The 20169-nt window shown below is 32.7% G+C and overlaps 1 protein-coding gene across 4 annotated transcripts in view; it reads right to left on the bottom strand.

The window, feature by feature from the left end:
* Nucleotides 1–20169, bottom strand: part of LOC145268307 (protein ARV1-like) — a 90020-nt gene that overhangs the window by 15864 nt on the left and 53987 nt on the right. For 3 of the 4 annotated variants that reach the window (XM_080123762.1, XM_080123763.1, XM_080123764.1), the window contains 2 exons: nucleotides 18790–18865; nucleotides 3237–3388 (listed from right to left, as the gene is read on the bottom strand). In XM_080123762.1, the coding sequence (XP_079979888.1) occupies nucleotides 3237–3388; nucleotides 18790–18865 (228 nt within the window). Of the gene's footprint in view, nucleotides 1–3236; nucleotides 3389–11623; nucleotides 12523–18789; nucleotides 18866–20169 lie in introns of those variants that run through there. The other variant, XM_080123765.1, reaches the window with a different exon arrangement.

Genomic DNA, 20169 nt, shown 5'->3' with positions numbered 1-20169 from the left:
CTAAGAGAGAATTTACGGAAACCACTAAAAAGCGCATCGAAGCACAAAAACTAGGAACTCGAGACTTCTGGAAAATCTACAACAGTGTAGTAAATAATGGGCAATCGACAATTCCCCCACTAACCAACAATCACGAGGTTGTCTCCTCAGCAACCGACAAGGCTAACATGCTTGCCAGTCGGTTTGCCTCAAACTCCACACTGGATCCTTCCAACCACCCCCTACCTGACTTTCCTATGCGGACAGACGCCACACTAGACGATCTGAAAACCACCCCTGCTCAGGTGCATGCTATCATAAAAAACCTTGACACCTCAAAAGCATGTGGACCCGATCTTATCCCAGCTGTGCTATTAAAAAAGTGCTCAGCCGAAGTAGCTCCAGTTCTCTCCAAACTCTACAACAAATGTCTTAATGAAGCTTGCTTTCCGGGCTGTTGGAAAACTGCTTCTGTTGTACCAGTATTCAAGAATTCTGGTGAAAGGACAGACCCATCAAATTATCGCCCCATTAGCCTCCTTCCACTTTTTGCCAAAATATTTGAGACCATAATTAACCACGCTCTAATCCATCATCTTACAGATGCTAAACTACTGACTGACAAACAATATGGATTTAGACAAGCCCGTTCCACAGCAGACATCCTCACCGTGATCTCTGAACGTATATACCAATCACTGGACAAAGCGGGGGAAGGCAGAGCGGTAGCTCTAGATATATCTAAGGCTTTTGACAGGGTATGGCATGAGGGTCTCCTCAGTAAAATCAGATCATACGGTATCACTGGTAGAATACTTAACATAATTAAATCCTTCTTAGATAAGAGAAAAATCCAGGTAGTCCTCGACGGTCGCACATCTAAACAATATGATATAAATGCGGGAGTGCCCCAGGGTTCTATCCTTGGACCTCTATTGTTCCTGATATTCATAAATGACCTCCCCGACAACATTGCCTCTGAGATGGGTATATATGCTGATGACACTACACTCTATGGCAGACACGACAGGAAGACGAATGAACACATTTCTAAAGAAATGGCAGAAACACTAGAGGAAGACCTCCAATCTGTAGTGGAATGGGGACAAAAGTGGTTGGTCGCGTTCAATGCTGCCAAGACTAAACTAGTTTCATTCAATAATTACAAGAAACCCTCTCTACCACCAATAGCAATGGCCAACGACTCTTTATCTGAGAGTCCATCTTTCAAACTCCTTGGCCTAACGTTCACAGGAAACATGAGTTGGAACAATTACATTGAAGGCATTGCCAGGGCCGCTGCAAGAAAGGTGGGCTCTCTCTACCGTGCTAGAAAACTACTAACACCCGAAAGTATCCTGTACCTCTATAAGGCCACCATTCGCCCATGTATGGAGTATTGCTGCCACATCTGGGCTGGTGCATCTGCTACTAGTCTCTCGCTCCTTGACAAGGTTCAAAAGAGAGTCGCAAATCTGATAGGCCCTGAACTGGCATCTAAGCTTCAGCCTCTGTCCCATCGACGAAATGTTGCATCCCTCTGCCTGTTCTACAAGTATTTTAGTGGTGAATGCTCTGATGAACTGCAATCACTTGTGCCCCCACGACGCGAGCACCCTCGACAAACCCGACAGGCTACTAGATCCCACCCCCACACTGTAGAGGTCCCTAGATGTAAAAGATCTTTTTACTCCAATAGTTTCTTCCCCAGAACCGCAAGACTCTGGAATTCCATTCCAGGTCCCTGCTTCCCCAACAGTACTGACGTGCAGAAGTTCAAGTGTAACGTGAACCGACACCTTGCTGCCCAAATCCCTACATAGTACCCCAGTAGTTGTTGCCCCTGATAGTAGCCCCCTACACCAAAGTGGCAATTTGCCTTGTTTGGGGTGAAAATGTAATAAAAAAAAAAAAAAAAAAAAAAAAAAATATATATATATATATGAGGAATTCGGTTTGAATGAATGTTCAATTAAAACGCCAAAAGCTAGAATATTTAAAAGAAAAAAAACATGTTCAAAGAAAGGTTTTGCCAAAGTGATTATATTTGTAGACTATATAATCCAAAGTTTTTGCAAATGAAAATAATATTATGAGAGATTATTTATAATTTATGTGACTGAAAGATGAAAGATGTATTTAGGCAACTAACTTCTATTTCAGTCATGTACATTCTTCTTCCAGTCAAAAAGGGGTGATACAGGCCCAAATGTGTTTTTTGAATACATCACTTTCGAAAATGTCAAAAGGAGACTTGCATGTCTGACAAATCACACAGTCTGACACCTAATTGGAGAGGAGTGTAAAGAATTAAAAACTTAAAATAGGGAGTAAAAAAAAAATGTAATAATAATAATTGGGGCAGAAGATGAACAAACAAAATGACGTCATTCATACACTGAGTTATTTTATTTACTTTCTTTCCAGGATGCTACATGCAGTTTGATGAAAGTGTTTTTGCGGAACCAACTGGATTTGAACCTGGGACACCCAGGTTTTCAGCCTGTGTCATTAACCACTTAGTCATAGTCACTCATTATAATTATACATCAACTTATAATGAAATTTAGCTAGTATGTGAAATTATTCACACACTAGCTAAATTATGCACTTAAAATAATACCTGAATGTAGTCTTAAATTAGGTGAGACCAACATTTGATTTTTTGTTTTTTACAAAAGAATCACCACTTATCAAGGCTCAGAGGCCGTTCGAGGATAAGGGTTAAAGAGTGTACATTGGTCAAATGGACAATATTATAGTAATAATCATTAGATGTGTAAATTTGGTAAATTGGATTACTTAAGGAGAGCAGCTCATCAAGAACTTGTTTACGTTGGACTTGAAGATGACCATATTGTAGTCAGCTGGAAAGCAGGTAAACGAAGGAGAGTTCCACAGGTGTGCATTTCTAAGAAAGAAGCTTTTTTCATGGAATCTATGTTTAGGTTGAGGCACAGATAAAGAGTGGGGGAAATTATTTTATTGATAGTGTTTCTCGTGAATGTTTGGCGAGGGGGGAAGCCATAGATTGGAACTCAGACGAGCACTTGCCATGGAATGATAAAACAGACAGACTTGTAGCCCAATGTCCTTTTTCTTAAGGCATGTCTAGTTTTGTACATCTAACACGACACAGTTACACAATATTCGTTTATCTTTCATGACTAATAAGTCATCAAATTTTATCTATTTTCAATCCTCTCCATAATATTGATAATCATTAAAATCTGTGTGCATACGTTTAATATACTCACCCCTGAGAACTTGTACTCTCGCTACAAGCCTGAATATTTGTATCAGCGCAAGGCACCATGTACGATAGTTCTTTCCCCAAAGACTGATCAAGGGGATGAAAACATTGCAAAGGAAATAAGAGAAAAGAAGACCAGAAACCAAAGGTTTCACCCTGAAATGAGAGAAAATGAAAGAAACAATTATTAACTAAAGAAATATACAACATTTAGGCTAGATATGGTTTTCCATAGTTTGGGAAAAAAGGGGACGAGAAACTTCTTTGTTCAAAATTCCTTAAAGGCTCTACGGACAAATTTATCATTTGTTGACTTTTAAGAACTAAATATTTTCGTTCACTAGCCAAATAGAAAAGTTACTAGCCAAACTCACGTGATTTTTGGAATATGACATTTTTGTTCCGTAACAAGTATGTACATCATACAGATTTTTCTGTTTATTTTTATCTCTACAATTATATAAATGCAACTTTGTCTGTGTGTGTGTGTGTGTGTGAGTTTGTTCCTTATAGACTCCGAAATGGCTGAACAGATTTTCTTGAAAATTTACAGCACTTTAGTGTCTAAATCTGGGAGTGATCTTTAGTTAAGTTTTGCCTCAGAATACCCCCCCCCCATAATTCCCAATAATCGAAGCTGTTAACATTTGATGATCCAAGAAATATAATAAATTTTTTATTTGGTATCATTTACATCCCTTTGTAAGTTCAGGTTCTATCTCGAATGTTGAGTTTCTTTTTTCTTTTCTTTTTCAGGATAGGATTGAATCTGTAAATCTTCATATTTTTTTTACCTTAATATATTAATGTATTTTGAATGAATATATATATAAGTAAAATTATATAGACATAAAAAATCACTATGTGTATCTATACTTTGATAATAGCATCATTGAAACAGATTGATATACACAGGGATTTTTTTATGTTTATACACTGAAACATTGCCAAGGCCGCTGCGAAGAAAATGGGCTCTCTCTACCATGCTAGAAAGCTACCTATGCCTGAAAGTATCCTGTACCTCTATAAGGCTATCATTCGTCCATGTATAGAGTATTGTTGTCACATTTGGGCTGGTATGTCTGCTACTAACCTCTCATTCCTGGACAGGGTTCAAAAGAGGGTCACCAACCTGATAGATCTTGAACTAACATCTAAGCTCCAGCCTCTGTCCCATCGATGAAATGTTGCATCCCTCTGCCTGTTCTACAAGTATTTTAATGGTGAATGCTCTCACAAACTACAAGCACTTGTACCCCTTCAACATAAATACCCTCGACAAACCGGACAAGCAGCTAAATCCCACCCCATCACTGTAGAGATCCCTAGGTGTAAGAAAGCCTTTTACTCCAATAGTTTCTTCCCCAGAACTGCTAGACTTTGGAACTCACTTCTGGGATTCTGTTTTTCCAACTATACTGACATGCAGAAGTTCAAGTGTAATGTGAACAAACATCTTGCTGCTCATCTCCCTTCATAATATCCCTGCAACTTATGTCCCCCAATAGTAGCCCCCTACTTCAAAGTGGCACTGTGCCTTGTTTGGGGTGAAAATTGAATAAACAAAATGTACTTATAATCAATCTGCATATGTATTGAGCACTTTTGAAAAGATATTGGCTTTTTAGGTTAATATGTTTGAACTTATTTAATTATATGATTTAAAAACGGAGAAGTATAAACCTAAATGCTCGACGTTTCATCCATCTTACATGTTTTTTTTTTCAACAGTGAAACAGCTAAAAATAGTCCATATTTTAATAATTGAAACCCTCATTATGATGTTTCACTCTTGAAAAAGCGTACGCAACACAAACAAAACATTAAGCATATAGACATTCCTCCTCCATTTTTAAAAGCATATTATCAGATTTTTATCCCTTTATTAATCAAAAAAAGATATATATAAAATTAATTAGGGATTAATATTTAAGTTGTCAACTACAGATTTTAACATTTGAAAAGTATATGAAAATGTAGTAAGAATTAACTCCCTTACAATTTCAATGAAGGAAGCATAAATTATCTCCCTTGAACAATCTATCTATCTATATATATATATATATATATATATATATAATTTAAAGGAGATTAGAACAATAGTCTAAAGAGCTGAGTGTATTTCAATGTAACAGTGAAATTACTAGTTTAATTAAAATACAGGAAAGAGAAAGTGCTCGTTGTAATTTAGATATATAATAAGCTCGATAGGTAAATATCCTAGAGCTAATTCAATATTAAGTAATGTGATTGATAATTTAAAATTTAAAAATCAAATTATAATTAAATTAAAAATCCGTTTCATAAGAAATTATGAAACGGATTTGTAATTTAATTATAATTTGATTTTTAAATTTTAAATTATCAATCACATTACTTAATATATATATATATATATATATATATATATATATATATATATATATATACACACACACAAATGATAGTGTCTGTGTGTCTGTGTACATTTCCCTATGCAATATCTCTGTCAATTTTAAGCCTACAGATTCGAAATTTGATATACAGGGTACTGAGATTTGGAAAAATCGATGATTGGTTTCCGGACAGAAATTTGGCAATTGAGGGGTCCAAGTTCAACGATTTGACCTTTGAGAACTCTACTAAACTCCTACAATTTTGCGTCTAAACACGTGAAATTTTAGATATAGATTCCTTGGACATGGCCCTAACTTAATAACTTGATTTGAGCCCCAAACAATAAATGTTAAGGGATCATTAATAGGGTCAAAGTTAAAAAAAATTGACCGCTTTTTCTTTTTCTTTTTTTTTTTTTGCTCAGCATACACCTCCAAACACCCGGGCAACGCCGGGCTGAAATGCTAGTACAATATAAATTTTTAAACAGAAATCATTTTAATAAATTAAAAGGCATTTCGCTTTCAGTCTGTATGCATGTCCAGCTAAAACCTCCAAACTAGAATACTTAACAGAAAGCTTTATGATTTAAACTCCAAAAGTATAAATTGCAGTCGATCAAGAAACCTGAGAAATCTATTAAAAATTAGCTATACCTACCTGGTATTGCCCGGAATTCCTTTTTAATTTCCCTTCTCTTTTATTTTTTAAAAAATTTTTTTCTTTCTTTTAACTATATTTTTTAAATTGCGTTGATATCAACGCAAATAAAATTAACAGGGAAAGCAAAAACAAAACCTGCGGTTCTTGTCCAGAATTTCTCCTATGTAAGGCGTATTATTTGGATTTTTCGGACTACTGCCCTGGAATGCCATTTTCACAATGTTTCAGTCGATGTAACCTCTGATCTCCTTCAGGTGTATCTTGTCAAACTCAAGAATCTGCACGGAATTCAAACAGAACCTTTTATTCAATTCATGGGGGTAGCATGCTCTTGTCCTATCAGCCATGACTGAATAGAGATCCTAAGTCAATTCGCAATTGTATTTTTGGTCACCCACCCTAAAGATTGAACCTTCAACCTTCAGAAAAAGGTCATGTTTAAAACTGGATTTTTCCAAGTTCTCTAACCATAGCGCCACGGGGTTTTTGCGGAAAATTCTAGATTTCTAGATGTAAATATCACTACTATTTACTTATTACTGTATATAAATATATATTATCTATTATTTATAATTAACGGTTCCCATATTGTGTTAAATTCTATACTAAGTCTACTTAGTAACTGATTATCTCCCTTATACATTATTATTATCTACTTATTACTATGTATATTATCTATTACTATTTTAAAGGTTTACATATTGTGTTAAATTCTATACTAGGTTTACTTAGCAATTGATCGTCACCCAACATATGCGCTGCTCCTTTGAGTCATCCTACTTTCCATCATTCTTCTATAATTTTTACTTCATCTCATAAGCCCCCCCCCCGCCACTCCATATATGGTCAGCCATAGCTGACTTTGATTTTTCGACGTATTATGACTTTTCAATGTTCTTCTAACCTTACTTTTAGTGTACAGCATGTTTCACCCTTTTATAGCTTTTCACATTTATATGGTATCTCATATACACAGTTTTTTAGTCATAATTTTTTTTTTTTTTTTTTTTGTAAACGACTAGCACAAGATGTGTCTGGAGAGTCGAATTGCTCCTGAATACTGCCCTGATGTCATATGGATTGCAAATTCTTTGAAGTTTTTCCAACAAGCCCTGCATATATGGTATACAAACTATGGTGAATTTTCGAGTAGTGTTCTTTGATATTTGAACTAGTTTTCTTGGAGCTGATGTTCTGCATTCTGGATAGTTGTTTCAGTGGAGAATTTCTCTTGAACTGCCCATCTCCTCTTGATATGTATTGCTGCTACTATATTTTGCTTTTGCTCGGTGTTGTAGGCAACGGACAATTCCTTTCTTTACATTATATGGATGGTGGGAGCTGAAGTTTAGGTACTGCCCAGTGAAAGTTGACTTTTGGTATACAGATGACATAAACCCCTGACCAGTGCGGGTAATCAACACATCTAGGAAGGATAATTCGTTTTTATGTTCTTTTTCCATCATGAATTGTATAGTTGGATTTAGATAGAGTTCACATGGTCTAGTAATGTTCGGACATCTTCCTGGTGGAACCAGACTATGAATGTGTCATCAACATATCGTAGCCACATTGTTGGCCTAAGTGGTGTTGATTCTAATGCTTTTTCCTCGAGATATTCCGTGTAGACATTGACCAGTACTGGAGATAAAGGTGATGCCATTGCCAGACTTTCTTCCTGATGATATATGTTAGATTCCATCACAAAGTTTTCACACATCTCCATTATATTATCAATTGGGATGCAAGTACGTTCCTTCAGTGAGGCATCAGAAGTCAGCTTGTCCCATACGACAGTCCAAAGTCTCATCGGTGGGTACTTTTGTGAACCGACTCACTACATCTAGACTTACTATCTGGTTGGAATGAATGGGATCACTGTTGATTATTTCCACAAAGTGAGCTGAATTCTTGATGTATAATAGAGGTTTGACTATGATTGGGGTGATTATATTTACCAAAAATCGGCTCAATGAATGAGATGCTGAACCTTAGGTGCTGACAATGGGTCTTAATAGCATGCTGTCTTTATGAATCTTAGGAAGACCGCATAGGTATCTTAATTTGCTGTAATGTCTGTAACTTGCAGGTAGTATTAGGTCCTTGTCCTGACTGAAGATCTATGAAAGCTTCCTTCCAGTTTTTAAAGATTTTTTTTTTATATGATGTATGTTGTTTTTTTTATTCATTTAATTTTTTTTTTTTTACATTTTGGTCGAAGTAACTCCTGACCATCTTCAGGTGCATTCACACTGGATGATATTGGTGAATAGTGTAAAAATGTTTACCATCTTTCCCAACGAACACAGCTGTTAGAAATTTAAAATGCAAATGGCGCCAAGTTTTTTTGTTTTGCTTTATATTAATAACTCTGGGTCCGGTTTTTTGAATATGATGAATGTATATTTTTGAGATGAGGATTTACAATTTTTTTTTTGTATTATGTCGACTATGATTCTCATCTTGGTTGCTTTGTTTTTGTTTTTTTTACTTTACAGTAACCACTTAGATCTGCCAATTTCTTGTTTGACAGAAAGATTCCTGAGTTCGACAAGATGTACTTGAAGTGGGTCAATGACATCAACTGAAACGCTGAAGATGAGAACAGTAGTCAGAATAATCTAAAAAATACAAATAATCAATCCTTATCTCAAAAATTTAGAAACGTAATCTTTATGATGTATGTACCTGTGATTATGTATGTGTGTGCGTGTGTGTGTGATTATTAAAATGGATAAATCCGACGATATGAGATTTAAAATTGGGGCAGAGAGACCTAGAGGCTCAACTTTAAGAGGGATAGTCAATGAATGTTTAGGGCTACATATACTAATAGGGGGAATCTTTATGTAAATTAAACATTTATATACATATATGCAGTTTATGGTGGTTGAAAAAAGAAAAAAAAATGATATAAAAGAAATTAAGTATTTATCCTGTATCTAAATTTTCATTGATAATGATTTTTGACAGATAGGGAGAAATATGGAAGAAACTTTTTCTTTGCTTAATAGTATTAGTAGACTGGTAAATGAGAGCAAATTTATATATATATATATATATATATTTATATATATATATATATATATATATATATATATATATATATATATGAATTTAGGAAAACTCGTCCCCGGAAAACTCAACCCCTTTTGCTAGGTAGGAAAACTGGTCCCTTATTGAAAACACATTTTATGACCGTTCTTGAAGATTTTGTCTTTAAAGAAGAATACACATCCCATAATATTTTAAACAAAATATTTTTACTTGTTTACTGTTGTTATAAAAAAAAAATTAAATTTATTTTTCTAAGATTTCGTTTTCTACCTAGCTTTGAAAGTTTTTGGTGGTTCAACTTATTTTAAAGAGTTTATTTAGTCAAAAAAAAAAAAAAGTAATGCAGAGTGTTACTTTTGTACAAAAAATGTCTGACATGAGATAATCACATCTTAGGAATCTCGATAATCACTCAAAAATAGAAATTGAAAGAAAATACTGAGGTAGATATAGTTTTAAATATGACTTTTAAACGATACCCTCCCCTCCCTATGTTAAGAATGGCTTTCGAAATAATAACGTTATTATTTCAGCGTGGTACCAAAATTACATAAGACCATGTTTTCTTTTTTGTTGTTTCGTAATAACAAAAGAATTATTTAAACTAAATTAATTCTTCTAAATAAAATAATTACTTTCTTTGATAATACATGTTTTCTTTCTTTTATTTTTGTTTTGTAATGGTACAAAAACTGTTAAAACTAAATTATTTTTTTAAATAAATATATGGTTTCGTTTTTCGTATCTTGACTCCATCCTACCTAGCAAAAAGGGAGGAGTTTTTCGGGTGCGGGTTTTCTGAGTACAAGTTTTCCAGGCACCATATATATATATATATATATATAGTTTGTTCGAATTTAGGAAAACTCGTCTCCGGAAAACTCGTACCCTTTTGCTAGGTAGGAAAACTCGTCCCTTATTGAATAAACATAGATTGAAATAAAACACATTTTATGACCGTTCTTGAAGAAGATATTTTCTTTAAAAGAAAATACACATTCCATAATATTTTTTTAAAATATTTTTACTTGTTTACTGTTGTTTTAAAAAAATTAAATTGATTTTTCTAAGTTTTCGTTTTCTACCTAGCTTTGAAAGTTTTTGGTCTTTCAACTTATTTTAAAGAGTTTATTTAGTTAAAAAAAAAAAAAAAAAAAAGTAATGTCGAGTGTTACTCATGAAAAAAAAAATGTCCGACATACGAGGATCACGTCTTAGGAGGATAATTGCTCAAAAATAGAAAATTAAAGAAAATATTAAGGTAGATATAGTTTTAAAACGAGCCCCCCCCCCCAAAAAAAAAAGAAAATAAATTTGTATATTTTTAGGTAATAATGCACATCCCATAATATTTAAAAAAATATTTTTACATGTTTATTGTTTTAAAAAAATTAAATTGATTTTTTTAAGTTATCGTTTTCTACCTAGCTTTGTAAGTTTTTGGTGTTTAAACTTATTTATATTTTATTTAGTTAAAAAGAAATAACAAGTAATGTCGTACTCGACATTACTTAGTAAATAATTTTTAACAAAAAAAATGTCCGAAAATTAAAGAAATACTGAGGTAGATATAGTTTTAAAACGAGCCTCCTCCATCTCCAAAAGAAAATAAATTTGTATATTTTTAAGTACTGCACAAGTGCCCCTGAAATGACTTTTGAACGATACCCTCTCCTCCCCATGTTAAGAATGGCTTTCGAAATAACATTATTATTTCAGCACGGTACCAAAATTACATAAGACCGTGTTTTTTTTTCTTGTTTTGTAATAACACAAGAATTATTTAAACTGAATTAATTTTTCTAAATAAAATAATTGCTTTCTTTTCTTTGATAATACGTGTTTTCTTTCTTTATTTTTTGTTTCATAATGACACAAAAAGTGTTAAAACTAGAGTATTTTTTTAAATAAATATTTGGTTTCGTTTTTCGTATCTTAACTCTGTGATCAAGTTTATTTTTTTAAGCAAGAGTTAAAAATAATTTTAAAAATATTATGGGGGTGCATAGTCTCTTTTAAAAACAATATCTCCTTCAAGAACGGTAATAAAATGTGTTTTCAATCGATATTTATTTAATAAGGGACCAGTTTTCCTACCTAGTAAAAAGGGGGGATTTTTCCGGGTACAGGTTTTCCGGAGACAAGTTTTTCTGGGACGAGTTTTCTGGGCACCAGTTTGTTCATTACACAAACATTATTGGTTACATATGTACATACATGTTTCAGTGAAATCCGCATTCAGGGATAACACTTCATAAAACCAAAAAAGAATTGATATTGAAACAGGAGTCAAAGTTATATTAGTTTTTATAAAATATTAAGGCGTGGTTTACGTTCTGGAAGAAAGTGGTATGTATACTTTGTGAATGTGAGCAGTAGTAGGGGTTTTGGAGGGAGGTGTGGTGAAGGAAGGGAGTAGGGTTGAGGGAGGATGGGGGAAGTGTGGGTTAAGCTGTTGCAGTGAGGAGGTGTTAGTATTCTTTTAACTTGGCGGTTGTTTATTGGTTCAAGTTTTCACTTTGATCTGAAGTAATATTATACTCTTATAATTCCCTATTTTAGGTTTCCATGGTTGTTTTTTCTTTTCTGGTGGCGACTTCATTTTCCTATTGACAAGTTTTATTCATTTATTTATTTTCATTTTATTTATTTTTTATTCTATATTATTTTTTTATCCGTTCATTTGTTTCTAGTTTTCAACTTCTTTATTTATTTATTTGTTTGTTTCAATATCAATTCTTTTTTGGTGTGATGAAGTGTTATCCTTGAATTGGGATTCCACTGAAACATGTATGCACATATGTAACCAATAATGTTTGTATAATAATAAATAGACTATATACCAGCTCTGCCTTTAATAATCACGAGAGTTAATTGGATTTACATCTAGGAAACCAATTAACCTAGAAAAATTGCTTTGTTTTGCTTCAAAACAAAAGTAAATATTTTAAAATATATTTTTTTTTAATGCATTTTTTTAGGGGGAAAATTTGGCCTCTTTTAATAGCTATTTCCTTCCCAAGAACAGTTCTAGCAAAAAAACATTTTCAATCAATATTTATTCCATAGTTGCATAATTTTCTTACCTCATTATCCAGGAACCATCTATGCATTTTTTTTTTTTTTTACAAAACTGTTAAAGGTTTCAAAACATAATACCAAGGAGGCCTCCACAATGTTATAAAATCACCACTCTGTCAATATAAGGTCTAAAAGTTAGGTAGTTTTGGCTCTAGCTCTATAAAATTTGATGTTATAAATTGCAGTTTGTTTGAATAATTATAGGTCAACATGACCTATTAAAAATTTAAAAATGTGGTATAGATATTTTTTAATTAAATATTTTCATTTTAAAATTAATAATTTATGTTTAAATAATAAAAATAGGAACACTGAATAAATAAATAAATTTTAGAGTTCTAGTTTCTCCAATTGAAAGGATATTTGAATTTATTCAAAGAAATCTGGAATAAGCAAAAAAAAAAAACTAATCCTAAAAATAAATTTAAAAAACAAAAAAGCTATTCTTGACTTAATGTTATGAATTTAGATAAAAATAGCACAGTAAAAATGGCACAGATGGATAAATAGAAAAAAAAACAGCCAAAGGAAAAATACTAATGAAAAGCTCATAACTTGGATGCAATACATAAAGGGGAAATATGAGACAAAAATAGCACAATGTATAAAAAAGGGTGGGAAAATGGCACAAAGGAAAAACATAGACGAAAATCTCAACGAATTCATCAAAATCTTGGCTTTCATATGTAAAGTAAAGTTGCCCGAAAAATTAGTCAATTTTGGCAAGGTAGGAAAATCAAAAGTCATGTAAAAATGGCACAATAAAAATTGCGAAACAGGAATATAATAAATGAACTGACGGAAAGATATGAATGAAAATATGAGTTTATCAAAATCTTGGATACAATCATTAAGAAGTTTGTCAAATTAAAAAGAAACTGTATTTATATTTCAAAATAGATGAAGACTCAGCTATAACTCTAACCCCCGATCAAGTGAGATTCTACCTTTTTTTTTTTTTTAAAAAGGTGCTTACATGCAAATACCTCGAAAAAAAAAAAAATATCTTAGAAGTTTAGGTGGGAAACTGATTTCACATAAATTTAAAATGAGCCACCATTTTGGGGCCATTACAACATTTTAGGACAGTTATTAACTAATATTTAGTTTTTTTTTTTTTATCTAACCTTAAATCCGAATGGCAAAATCAATTATTAAAAAGTAAAACATACAGAATTAACCTTTCAGAAAAAAAAAAAAAAAAATAGTTAACAGTCCTAAAACGTTGCAACGGGCCACAAAGAGGGGGATCATTTTATGTTGGGCAACACTTTTTATGCCAGGCACTAATAACAATTAAGGATTTGTTGTATTGTCTGCTTTGAATATTTTAGAAATGTTAAAGTAGATAATCGTTGAAATTCAAATTTAGATAAAAATGGCAAAAGCAGATCGATAAAAAAAAAAAAAAAAATGATACAAAGAAAAAATCTAGATGAATATAGTGAGTTTATTTGTAGAATCATTTCTTCTAGAAAATTTCACATCTTAGTGCTAAGTAAAACTGACTTACACTCCCAGATACCCTCTAACCACTTTAATATGTCTAGTTATCTCCCACTTTGCCATAAGGACTCAGACGGACACATGTATGGAGTTGCTGTCCACATTTTTAATACCTTCCTCTCGACTAGGGAATCCAAATGAGAATCACAAGACGAGGATTTCATGTGCTTTAAATTAACTTTACAATATAGCACTAGTTATATTTTTTTTCTAATGTTCTCACTCAACACATATGTCATAGCATAGATGCAGCACTCTCCCTAGACACCAGCAAACAAGTACACGTATTTGGTGGCTTTAATGCTCACCACAGTAATCTGCTTGGTTTTCTAGTTACACAGCAGCTCCTGCCCAGATGTGACAACAGTATTCCATCCTTGGACGTACCTGGCTCTTATATAGATAGAGAATTGCATCAGCAGTGAGATATCTACTGGATCGATAGAAGGAGCCGACTATTTTTCCAGCGGCCTTGGCAACAGATTTCATGTACGTGTTCCATTTAAAATCAGGAGTACAGGTTAAGCCCAGAAGCTTGTCAAAACTTGAGACCTCCCCAAGATGAGAGCCATTCATTTTAATTGATGCCAGATGGGGATCAGAACGTTGATGATATAACGATAGAAGCTTGGTTTTAGATGCATTAAAAGTAACCAGCCACTCCTTTCCTCATTGTACAAAGTGATCAAGATCAGAGGAGAGAGAATCGGAGAGAACTTGGTTGTTTACTGTCTTAGATATGCTACCATAAATGGTAGTGTCATCAGCAAAAATGTCTACGAATGATGTAAGGATGTGATTTGGAAGATCATTAATGTAGATCAGGAAAAGAGTTGGGCCCAGGATGGACCCCTGAGGGACTCCAGCATTAATACTGAGAGCTTCTGATTTCTGCCCATCAACCACTACTCTTATGAACCTATCAGAGAGAAATGATTTAATAAGCTGGAGATTTTGTGAAGTAAACCTTTATGTCATACCCTATCAAAGACCTTTGATATGTCAAAAGCAATTGCCCTAGAAAGGTTACCTCTGCCGAGAGATTCGCTAATCCTATGAGATATAACTGTAAGCACATCTGCTGTAGATCTAGCAGAATGGAAACCATATTGTGTGTCACTAAGAAGGTTATTTTTTGCTGAGATGGTTGATTACTTCTCTATTTAACACAGATTCCAGCAACTTACTCATGACACACAGGAGATTTATTGGCCTGTACTGAGAGAGGGATGAGCGATCACCTGAAATACAGGGCATACTGATGAGATTTTCCAGAGTGATGGGAAGCAATTCTCGTTAAGACAACGTTTAAACAGTTTTGTAAGTATGGGTGCTAGTTCTGGTTGAAGTTTTTTGAGTATTATAATTGGAATATTGTCAGGGCCGGTTGCTTTACTGTAGGAATACACATGAAAAAATTGAAATAGCTTGAAATATTTCAATATTGGTATGCATAGAAAGAGCTTGATGAGCTAAGAAAGAATCTTTTTAAATTTTTTAAATCTGATTAAAATTAAGGAAGTTATGGCTATTTTTGTGCCTCACACGTTTGGATATTTTTCCCTCTTTAAGACCATATGTGTTTCGTCACATTTTTTACACTACTTTTTCAGTAAAAATGTCATATCTTTGTTAAAACACAAGACTAAGAAATGAAATTTACCATATAAGTGTATTTTTGTACAAGGAATCAGAATATGCAACTGAAAATCTCCCAAAGTTTATGGTTTCCTAATAATCTGCAGTAAATGTGCATAAATATGCAGCAATTCCTTAAAAATGCCATGTATCCATAAACAGAAAAGAAGTTGGAGAACTCAAAGTTGAATTGTAATGTGCTTTATGTACAAAACACTTAAATCTAAACATAAGACCATTTAAAAATGAATATATTGCAATATTTCTTTGGTATTATTGTAGATTAACACCTTCTGTTTAACCCCACTCAACTCCTTCTGACCACCCCTCCAAAATGTGATTCTACCTTTTTAGGAAATTATGTATAAAATGCCATGAAAAACTTTAATGAAAGATAAACAAATTATTTTAGAATTGAATGTAAAATAATTTCCTATTACAGGTCATTCTAGCATTTTAGGGCAGTTAACTGTTTTTTTTTTCTATGGGAAAATATGCATGCTTTTTTTTTTTTTTTTTTAAGATGATTATGTGTAGTTTTAAGAGGGTTTCTATGCAATGAGAATATGGGGAGGGTTGCCATTCGGACTTTGAATTAATTGTAGGGCTAAGGAAAATTATGTGTGAACATACTGAAAACTTGACAGAGACAAAGCTAACAAAAACAATATTAGAGGGGGGAGCGGTTAGTTTCACAAAAATTTAATGTAAAATAATTCATCATTTCCTGGCCGTTCTAGCATTTTAGGACAGTTAACCAATTTATTTTTATGTGTATTTTCTTTAAGGAAGGATCTATTTTTTGTTTGTTTGTTTTAGATGCTTGTATGTGGCTTACAGAGGTATTTTGTTGGGGGGGGGCTTGCCACTCGAACTTAGTGTTATTGTTAGGGTTAAAGAGTGTTTTAGGAGGAGACTTGCCACACATAATTTGTATTAGAGGTGAAGTTAAGAGAGCTTTTTTTCAAAAAGAGCGTTCAAAAATTTGTTGATTTCTATTTTCGAGGTTGAAGGTGTTAATTCCATAGTCCGTTTATACTACGCTGGAGCAGGTTGTAAAAATATCTTTCGCATAATAAGTAGAAAAAAAAATAACGAAATAAAAAGCTTCCTAATTGTAGTTTGATGTGTTTTCTAACTGCTTTTAAAATTTCAAGAATATTGATATAGATTTTGAGGGTTTGTATTACTATACACAGATTCGAAAAAGTTGTCAAAAAAACAAATATATAACAAATAAATGTTATCAAAAGCAAGTTACTTTTCTACCTAACTGGATAATTTTTTAGTGTTTTTATTTAATGTAACATGTTTATTCAGCTTGAAAACAGTGTTTACCAATGTTTTGGAAAATTTAAAATGGCGCCCGCCCGGCTCTCTTGAAACGGTAAGTTTGGGGAAAAGAGTTAAAAATAAAAAAGTAGACAAAATACTGCTAGAAACTCGCTCAATATATGTTACCGTGACATAGGCTGACATATATTCGGTGAGTTTTTAACAGTATTTTGTATAGTTTTTTTTATTTTTAACTCCTTTTCTCAAACTTACCGTGTCAAAGAGAGTCAGGCCGGGCGCCATTTTTAATTTTCCACGGTAAACACTGTATTTTTTTCGAGCTGAATAAACATGTTACATTGAATAAAAACACAAAAAATATATCCAGTTTGGTAGAAAAGTAACTTATCTTGCCTTTGATAACATTTATTTGTTATATATTTGTTTTTTGACAACTTTTTCGAATCTATGTATAAACGAGATTTTGATACTTATTTTGATTTTGAAAAAAAACATTTGTGGCTGTTCGCAGTAAAACATTGTTTTAATTCGCTGTTCAAAACTAATTTAAAGAATAAAAGTGCATGCAAGCTATATATCTACAAAAGTTTTCGTTTTTTTAACCATGTTTTTAAATTTGACGAGATTTGTGAGAAATTGCAACAGATTTATAATGCCGAATTGGTTAGGATTGTTGTTATTATATATTCTGAAAACCGAATAGTTCTAAACTAATGTTATTCTGATAACAAAATAGCTCTAATTAAACATATAAGAACATTTATATTCATATTTTCATGTTTTTCTTAATTCGTTCTTGAATAAAAATTAAAGAACGCGTGTTTGTTTACAACTGTGCTATCGCTGATTCTACAGGCTGGAGCTGCTGCTGCTGCTGCTTAAACTTCATTTGACCAAATTCGATAAATAGAAACAATTTTTTTTTTCGGGTAGGTCCTTTTAAATTATCAATTACCGCGGTCCTACTCAACATAAAACAATACTTTTAATTGATAAAGATAGTAAAAAGATTGATTTACTTACTACTGGGTGTCCGAAGAATTTTTTTTTCAAAATGTTCAATACTCGTCATATTAAAGTCTTATTTTTAACACGACAAAAAAAGAAATGGTCAAAAATATTTCGGACACTTGACAGTATTAAGATTAACACCTCTTCTAATTGGTTCCCAAATTTCATGACGAAATTCTTCATACAATCACGGTACGGACCTTTAGAAAACAGGGGGGGGTCATTACAAAACCTTACCGAAAACGCCATTTTATGACGTTCACATTTTTATCACTTTATTTGCTTAAAACTCTTAAAATATATAATGTACATTCATATTTATTAATTCATTTGAAAGTATATTCATTTCCGAACAAAACAGTAGTAATTTGAAGACTTGAAGTGCTTTGGTTTAAAAAATATGGCTATTTTAGTAGAACTACCTTGAAATCTGTGATTATCCAAAGCGTTTTTTCGTCCGTGTGTATTACTACTTTACTGGAATCAAGGTTTTTGATTAGCTTGGCAACATTGCATACAGATATTTGTATATCACATAGTGTGTTTTCTGATACAGGAGGAAATATTGGAGGTTGGCTTTGTTCTGAAATAAAACAGTCATTCTTTTCACAACAAATATATTTTCAAATTTTTTACTGGTATTTTATTTTCTTCCATTTATTCATCGAGAAGAAATCTTACAATAAAAGACAAAACGTTGATGGACTTGGCTTGTTCTTTTTTCATCTCTCTATCTCGTCAGAATATTAGTTCCATTATTCTCATCATTTATATATATATATATATATATATATATATATATATATATATATATCCAACATTGAAATATTACAGTGATTTGAAAATTATACAAAAGCAGCCAAGATTTAACTGAAAGAAATAATGATTCAATTTAAAAAAAAAAATAATTAAATACTTTTTATACTTACCCGGGATGGGGGGATTTAAGAAGGAAGTTCCATATTTTAGAAAAAATTACAACTGCTAATATTCCAATCATTTGTTCTGAAATTCAAAGAATAGTATTTTCATAGAATCAGTAAAAATCAAATTAGATTTCGGTAAATTGTTTTGAGATTTATCTTGTAGAATCTCGGCAAAAAGGTGTAAACAAATCGAGCAGAGGCATTTGGACGATGCCAAAACATCGTTAATTCATTACCCATTCAGCAGGAGCCGTATAGTGCAATCGTGAGAAGCCTTGACTGTCATTTGGGCAGTTGGGTGGCGTGAAACAGTACTGTATGTGGATGACACTAAATCTGTGATAATAAATATGAAATCTGCATGAATTAAAATATATTTAAGCATATTTTACGAGCAGGGACTTGTACCCCCCCTCGACATAAATACCCTCGACAAACCCGACTAGCAGCTAAATCCCACCCCTACACAGTAGAGATCCCTAAAAGAGAGAGAGCTTTCTACTTCAATAGTTTCTCCCCCAGAACTGCTAGACTTTGGAACTCCCGTCCGGATCCCTGCTTCCCCAACTGTAGACATGCAGAAGTTTAAATGTAATGTGAACAAACATCTTGCTGCCCAACTTCCTACATAGTACCCCTGTAACTTATGTCACTGATAGTAGCCCCCACATCATAGTAGCAATATGCCTTCTTTAGGGTGAAAATGTAATAATAAAAAAAAAAAAGGTAAGGCCAGTCCCCTCCCACCTAGTTAATTAATAAAAAAAAAAAAATCTTAAAATTTTTAACCCTAACCCTGACCCAATAAAGTAATGATTAGCAAAATTATTTGATAACGTTTGATTAGAAAATCAAAATATCAGTCATGTTGTCCTTTTAGCTATGTTGCTGGAAAGGTTAACTAATGCAGGGTTGAAAAAGCCGGTAATTCTTTTTTGGCACGCCAGCACGCCAAAAAGTATGCCAGTGTATCAAATTTCATTCCGTCATAAAAACAACTTTCTACAGAAAAAAAAAAAAAAAACTTATTTTTTAATTTTTATCTAGTGAATAAAAATAAAATTATATATGCACAACCACGTTTATTATTTTAAAAATCCAATGATGGAGCTGAAGTCATTTTTGATTGTAAAGCAAAACTAATTTTTTTGGATAAATTTGTTTGGCGTACTGCTGAATTATTTCTTCGAAAGAATAAAATCGAATAAAGTTTATTTTTACAAGAATGTTTATACATTTGTCTAACGAGTAAACACATTTATTATGTAAAAAAAAAAAAAAAAATCAAAATTATGCAACGAGGAGGAAGTTGGCTTTTTTTCTTAAACGAAACTGACTTGGTTTGATAAAATTGTGTTTGGCGTACCACTGAATTGAATAAAA

The sequence above is a fragment of the Euprymna scolopes genome, chromosome 43, assembly GCF_053919585.1.
Source record: "Euprymna scolopes isolate OS-2025 chromosome 43, ASM5391958v1, whole genome shotgun sequence".
Lineage (NCBI taxonomy): Eukaryota > Metazoa > Mollusca > Cephalopoda > Sepiida > Sepiolidae > Euprymna > Euprymna scolopes.
The sequence above is the reverse complement of the archived record's forward strand: the minus strand, read 5'-3'. Positions and strand labels throughout refer to the sequence as shown.